General features: G+C 34.5%; 1 protein-coding gene across 3 annotated transcripts in view; it reads left to right on the forward strand.

The window, feature by feature from the left end:
- LOC106883825 (uncharacterized) overlaps window positions 1-7,704 on the forward strand; it is a 54,096-nt gene that overhangs the window by 7,085 nt on the left and 39,307 nt on the right. For all 3 annotated transcript variants that reach the window (XM_052968653.1, XM_052968651.1, XM_052968652.1), the window contains exons 2-5: window positions 600-653; window positions 1,483-1,688; window positions 3,578-3,778; window positions 4,536-4,754. In XM_052968653.1, coding sequence (XP_052824613.1) covers window positions 600-653; window positions 1,483-1,688; window positions 3,578-3,778; window positions 4,536-4,754 — 680 coding nt within the window. The remainder of the gene's footprint in view (window positions 1-599; window positions 654-1,482; window positions 1,689-3,577; window positions 3,779-4,535; window positions 4,755-7,704) is intronic.

Here is a 7,704-nt window from a genome sequence, read left to right on the forward strand (position 1 = left end):
ATATATATATATATATATATATATATATATATATATATGATATGGGTTGGACATGTCTCAGAGTGTGCAGTTTATTTCAGTCAAATCTTTTATGTTTTATTTGTTTCAGTCAATGGACTGCGGCCAACGCCGGGGTACTGCCTTCACAGGTTTAGTCGAACAAATCGTCCCCAGTGCTTATTTTTTAAAGTCCGGTACTTTATTCTACCGACCTTTTTTTTTTATATTTTGCTGAATCCTAAATTAAGGGGACGTAAATATGCACAAAAATGGAAGGCGAAAGCAACGCTATCAATAATTTCAAATCAGAGCGGATAAAACAAAAATATCATTTAGAATGAAGTTCTTTCTTCTGCGCTTAGCTATATTGATTTTAGACATTTAAGGACAAGGATGGATTTGAATTTCTTGACATTAATGTTTTCTCAAATGCTTGCCAGAGTAATAGAATAAAATAAGAATCGAAACTAGACAGCAATTTCAATTCCCAAGAGGGTAGTAATTGTTCAACAGTTCTAGTAACACTTTTTAAATATATTACATACCGTTCATTACTATTTCTCTTTCTCTCTCACTCTCTGTCTTTCTTATTTTTATAGCCAATATGGATATCAACACAGCTGTCAAGGAAGCCGAATCTTTAGTCTTAGGAGGTAAGTGCATTTTATTTGTCTATTGAATACGCTTGTTCAGAATAAACTTCAAGATTTTTTTTAGAAACTTGAATAGTCTATAACGTTATATATGCATAATTATTTGGTGATGTGGTAAGTATTTAGGTATTCTAATCACTTCTGATTTTTGTTTGAAGCCGTCCCACTCTTGGAAAATGCAGGAACATTCCAAAATCGCATTTTACCCTAGTCGTCTTCGTTTATTCCTGTGCAAGAAAACTTGCTTATTCTCAGTGTTATTTAATAGATACCAACAAGTGTACTAGTATATAACAGGTAGTTATATGCATACATATATACACATATGATATTCCAAAAATGTTTTTGTGATAGTCATGCTTTTCCAAAAATTAGTCGTAGTTTAAGTAACCTGAAGAGAAAGTAGCTAAAAAATATTGTGTTGTTTAGTCGCATTTGATTTGATATCAACAACAAAGAGAACAGTAACAAAAACATGAATAATTTCTTTAAACCATTGTATTTACACAATTATTTAGTGTCCTGGTAAGTACTCATAGGTTCTAACCAATTCTAATTTGTATCTAAAGCCGTTCCACACTTGGAAGACGCATAAACATTCCAAAATATTTTTCCTAGGCCCTATTGGTTCATTCCTTTGAAAGATATACTTCTTGTTCATATTTCTGTTATTTAATTACACACCAACAGGTATGTTTATATGTATTTGTATACATTAATATATTCGTAAATGACGATAATATGGTATTATCATATAAAAGTTTGACGAGTCTATAAAAGCGATTTTACTGTGTGTGAATATTTTCTAATTAATTACATATTTGTCCAGATGCAGAGCCACAGGCCGCTATTGTTGCGACAATTACAGCAATTGTCACGATTGCTTCTATAATCAACAAAGGTAGGGAAATGTTGAAAAATGTGAATGTTAAAGACATCATGAAAACAGAGATCATTCCTTACCATTGCGATTTGGCTCAATCCTACGGTAACCTTACCCACACTATCTTTGAAGAGATGGATAATGAACTTAAGGTGAGAAACAATGTTATCATTAGATTATCTTAACGTTACTTTAATTCTAATTGCGACACAGCATTGCTATATATGGAATTTTTGTTACAGAAGAAAGAAAAGGAATGACAACAATGATCTGTCATTACATCATTATTTTAAATGTTTCATTCAATCATTCAAGTGCTGAGTCAGCCATATTCTGTTTTATGTTTTATGCAAGGCAGAGTAAGAGTGAAAGAGAGGAAAAGTGAGAAAGAAAGAAAAATATATGGGCAAGAGGCTAGCATATATCTGAACAATGCAGGTGACTCATAATGATGGGACACATAAGCTTGGTTTATAATAAAATTTCTTTAATAAATGTGCTCGTTTCAGTCCTGGTTACATCTTTTCTATTTGCATTCACTTTCGAATGAAAGATAAGACGTTAAACGTTAGATTCTGAGCTGCTCACAGTAATTGAACTTATCAATCTTTTATATTGACTAAATGTCATTTCAACAGATCATTGTCATCTTCATCATTGCTTTATATTGATCATTATTAATAAGAATCCTGGGAGAAAACAAAATCTTTTCCATAAAAACGATATAAAAAACAAGTCTTCTTCAAGTTCGTAAGCTCATTTATTTAGATTTAGATTTCTTATTTAGATTTCTAAGGTCACTGAAACAACAAGTCCTTCTCTGAATGGGGAGCTAGTTCTTCGCAAAATCAAATTCCCATCCAGCTACTGCTGCTACTCCTTTTCTGCAGAATAGACAAGGGCAAAATGAAGGGAAGTGTATTGCTCAAGGGCTCAACGCGTCGCCCGATATAGGAATCGAATAAATACAATGTAATAAGCTAAGCTTTAACTGAATTCGAACTCTCACAACTTTCGCAACTTGTCCACTATTTCTTTTATTCGATTACTTGTTTCAGTCATTTAACTGCAGCCATACTGAAGAACCGCCTTGAGGGATTTTAGTCGAACAAATCGACTCCAAGACCTACTTTTTTAAGTCCTTACTTATTCTATCGGTCTCTTTTGTCGAACCACTAAGTTACGGGGACGTAAACATACCAACAAAAGTTCTCAAGCAGTGATGGGAGGGACAAACACAGACAGAATGACACACACACATGCATAGACAGACAGATAGACAGACAGACAGACAGATAGATAGATAGATAGATAGATAGATAGAACGGGCTGCTTTCAGTTTCTGTATTCCGAATCCACTTACAAGGCTTTGGTAGGCCCGAGGCTAAAATAGAAGACACTTGCCCAAGGTGCCATGCAGTGGGACCGAACCCAGAACCATGTGGCTGTGAATCAAACTTCTTCCACACAACTTAAGATTAAATAGCTAAGCCCCCATCCCACCCACTTAAAGAGAAAAACAGAAAAGATGTCAACCTTTGTGAGTGAGGGAAATGATATGACGGGAAGGATAAAATACAAAGAATACATTACATCAGTTACTAAACAGATTCTATGAAAAGATTGTATGATAAAGAAAATGTTCTTCCTTTGCTTTATTTTAATTTTTTTTTTCTACTGATATTCTTGAAATCGTTAATTAATTCTTTTCTTTCTCCAGACCAAATTTATATGATATTAAACATATTCCTAACTATATTCATGTGCTAGTAAATTCCAAAGCAACTTAATCAAGTAATGAAAAGTGTCTACTCAATATTACTATTTTGAATAAATAATTTATCTCATTTGAAACTGACATTTAAGTATTATTAAGCAGTTAAATCATATTATTCTTTCTTGAAACCTGAAGACAACAAATTCTTCACATTTTCGATCTATTTGACGAAATATTACATATCTCAGAGGGAAGACACTTTTATTAAATATTTATTACAATTTTAGAAAAGCCTAATGTTTAAAAATGTATTCTTTGTTGCAGGTTATGATCGGAGCAAGTAAAATATCTTTGGATAGACTTCACCAGGAAGCAAATGAGAGAGAAGTGAAATTTGAAGAATACGTAGCGAAATTAACACAAAACCCCTTTTTAGAAACCGCAGAAGATGGAGCGTTTTTTAACCAGGATTTCCAAGGTTTTGAATCATTTGGTATATCTACCGGTGGTTACGATAGAGCAATTGTAAGTTCAGAATTGAAATTAAGTATTATCAATTAAAGTGTTTATGTTACTCCCATCTGAAGACGTTAGAATCTCATATTGAGTGAAAGCCGACTGTTTGTCGTTTAGAACACTTGTTGCGTTTCTACTGAGTTGAAGCACGTCATTGAAGCTGATTAAATTCCCTTCCTCATATGTTTCTAATCAGTTGATAACATTTAACTACAAAGGATCAAAAAATAAAAGAAAGAAAAAGAGGTGGGTAATCAGCAGAAGGTGGAGGTGGAGTGGGCAATGACCACACACCAGAACAAATAGTGTTCTCAGCCGCGCCCTGCGGTCATAATTGTTCTAGCAACAGTAGAGCAAATAAAATAGATTTTTACAGTTCGACACGCGATTGGAAATAACCAGTTGTTACATACACATCGACAAATATTCGCTAAAATCATTAGCCAATATAGTGTTTCAAACTTGTTCTGAATTTGTGAGAAAACCTGTTCATTAGAAATCGGGTCATTATGAATAGATTCAACAACTTTGAATTTGCAATTAGCAGCATAATTTTTTTTTAATTTTTCTCCTTTCTTTCTTTCTTTCTTTCTTTCTTTCTTTATTTTTCTTTATCCAGTATTTAAATTAGTGTTCCTTTAAAACGAGAAAAATTTTAAAATTCAAATATTGATTTACTCTTATGAAAACGATGTATTCATTTCAGATTATAAGCGCCCTGTTAAGTAAAAAAAAAAACAAACAAATTATGCCATCTATATTTTAGGCTGAGCAAGCACGATCTTGGTTCATCAATCTGGTTCAAGATAAAGATATTCTTGACAGCTCCAAAATAGAGATAGAAGATTTTGTTAACATCGTTTCTGCTTCCGGTGCAGCCGTAGAATGCCTTGCAACACTGTTTTACAAGAAAGTCCGTGTCGAACGTAGAGTTGTTGATCTTGGTGTTGTTCGATATCCCGATCTGGAGAACCCTTTCCTCAAGGTATGTATTTCTAAGTCATTTAATAATAAAATAGACTTCACAATTTCTGCAAATTCTGAAAATCTCATATTATCAACTCTTATGTTTACTTTGGGCAACGTTATCCCTTTTATATGGGTTTTGTCATTTGAGGTGATCAAATAAAGCCCAGAACAGGTCGATGAAATAATTAACGTCTACTATTCGACTACTCTGTGTTTAGAGTTTTTCTCTCACGATAGTAACTCGAGGCATTGAAAGATATCTTCATTTATTAATGAATTAATCAAAGAATAATTTTTGACGATTGTTGTTTTATATTGTGGTCCTTGTTTTCCGAGTCTACACTTCTCTTGTTGTATTCGTATATATTCCGTTTTGAGGTAGCTGACAATAAATTGGAATTGTGACATTGGAATTATTTTCAAATCTCATTTATTTATATTCACACACACACACAAACACACACACACACACACACACACACACACACACACACACACACACACACACACACACACACACACACACATGCACACACGTATAACACACACAGCAAACAGACAGACAGACAATCAAGCAAGCAGACAGACTGACAAATAGACAGGCAAATAAACAGATATACCTAAACTACGCATTGGAAACTTTTATGTAGTGCTTTTTGTATGTAATATTTCCATATATTTTAATTGTAATGCATAAACAAGTCCAATTTTTTCAATTTTCCACGTGTGAAGCTTTTGAGACTGCGTTTATTGAAAATTTTTAATTTCCTTGACTTAAAATGTTAACTTTATATTCTACTTTATATAATTCTTTGTGACTCAAAATTGATATGCCACACGTAAAACAATAGCAATTCTAACATAATTGTGCTTTATTCAGCAAGAGCGTTGGGGTAAACAACATTTCTTGTCCTGCGGTTTGATGCTCTGAAGAAAAGATGTCTGCTTGGCCCAACACGTGAGCATACAACATGGAACTGACCATAATAGAAACATGGACTCGTCATTTCGACAGCAGCAGCAGTGAGAGACTGCCCTTGAGATATTTTGGTCATAGAAAAAGACAGTCACTGAAACTGGAGGCACTCGAGATGAAATAACATATCAGATGAGAAAAATACGTAGAATGAAAGCGTCTCTCTTGGAATAACCAGTGATGATGGGTGCTTCCATCACATGAAGCATAAACATTTTCACAAGTCTCTTACTGTTACAGAATTTTGGTGTATCCAGATTTCGTAAAAACACAATGTGTGCGTCTACTTTAGTTGTAGATCGTGGGGGGAAAAACAGCAGAACTGAGAAACTCTGTTGGATAGTTGGCAGTACTGTTGAACTGATTCGTGCAATCGAGATTAGGCTGGTATCTGTTGTATGAAGTAACATTAATATCCTGCACAGTGTTATTGTTGAGGGTCAAGATGGCACGATCACAAAACAGACTGGATTCTATAATTCTGTGAGAGACTAGGATGATATTTGAGTAGCATTTCTTGAGATGTGTTGATGATTGTTCCTCTATTATTTGGTATTGTGACATCTCTCTACTTGGTGTCAAATAGTAGCTGACCATTACCCTCACCCCACGCCGCTCTTCGAAATAAAACTTTTGTAAGCTGAGCTGCTGAGGCACCTCTATTAAGGGCAGCGCTCATATATAGATAGTATTTTCCCTCCTGTTTTCAAAATATAGGATTATTTGAGGAATGTTCCCACCTCACCAGTAGGTGTACCTTTTGGGATACCCGTAAGAGTTTGCTTGAAATTAACAGGCAAACTGTCAGTCTTTCCAAAGGGTACACTTACTGACGAGTATGACTTCATCTATAATATTATCTCTGAGAACGTATAATGTGCGATCGAGAGCCCAACTATAAGTCTGGTAGATTCTGGGAATCCCTTTCATACTGTCATCTTGACCTCCTTGAGGACTTCTACTTGTGAAAATCCTTTGCCAATATTGCACACAGAACTGTCATTGTACGCAAGGTTGAGTTGCAATTTAGGGGCGGAACGAGCAGTCCTGTCACCTGTGAACGAGGTTACAGCAATTCCAGATGAGGTCACTGAAATAGCAATCTGCAGAGTTAACAAAATTTACTGAAATTAAGGTGATCAAAAAAAAAAAGGCTTCACCTGTTTCACCAGAACATCAAGGAAAACTTTTCCTCTCTTGTCTTACGTCACCAATTGTTTACTTACGCATAAGCACTTTTTTATTAAATCTGGAATCAAAAGTGATTCATTTTGGAAAACATTGTCTTCCATTAATTGACTGTCGTGGATAATTACCTGAAGAGTTGCAGCTGCAGTTCGTACTTCAGCAGACGGACTATATTATTTAATATCCAGGTCAACCATAAGTATACACAATTTTCGATGAGGACAAGAACACGGTCGCACACGTAGAGGTAAACTCTTGATTCGGGTTATTTTACTCTTGTCACACTTGATACAATAGATCTTTTGCCATCCACCCCTAGTGATTATGACAAATTTTGTAAGCAGACACAGAAAATGATGACAAAGAAGTTCTTAATCTTGCTTGAACAATGCAAGACAGCAATGTATTCTAAGGTATTTGTTTCTGTCAGCATTATCTCTCAAGAGACATCTTCTCTAGCAGTCTACGCAGTTTGTTACACAAAACATATCAAGCTACTATTTTGAGATCCTGGAGTGATGTTGGACAACGGATATGGTGCAGAAACAGGCTGCTATTCAAATAGATTATTAGAACTCCTAATTTAAGAACCATATATTTAAGCAGTTAGTACGCAGTTCCAACACCGTAGAAGATAGAAAATTATTTATTGGCGTTTCACGTTTAAGTTTGTACAAATTGATATAAAATCATGTTCACTTCAGATGCTTTGTCAGTATCTGAAACAATACCGTGAAACAATAATATTTAAAATAAAATGATAAAATGTATATATTGCAACACTGCCATTATATATGTATAT

The sequence above is a fragment of the Octopus bimaculoides genome, chromosome 6 (genome assembly GCF_001194135.2).
Source record: "Octopus bimaculoides isolate UCB-OBI-ISO-001 chromosome 6, ASM119413v2, whole genome shotgun sequence".
In the NCBI taxonomy this organism is placed as follows: domain Eukaryota; kingdom Metazoa; phylum Mollusca; class Cephalopoda; order Octopoda; family Octopodidae; genus Octopus; species Octopus bimaculoides.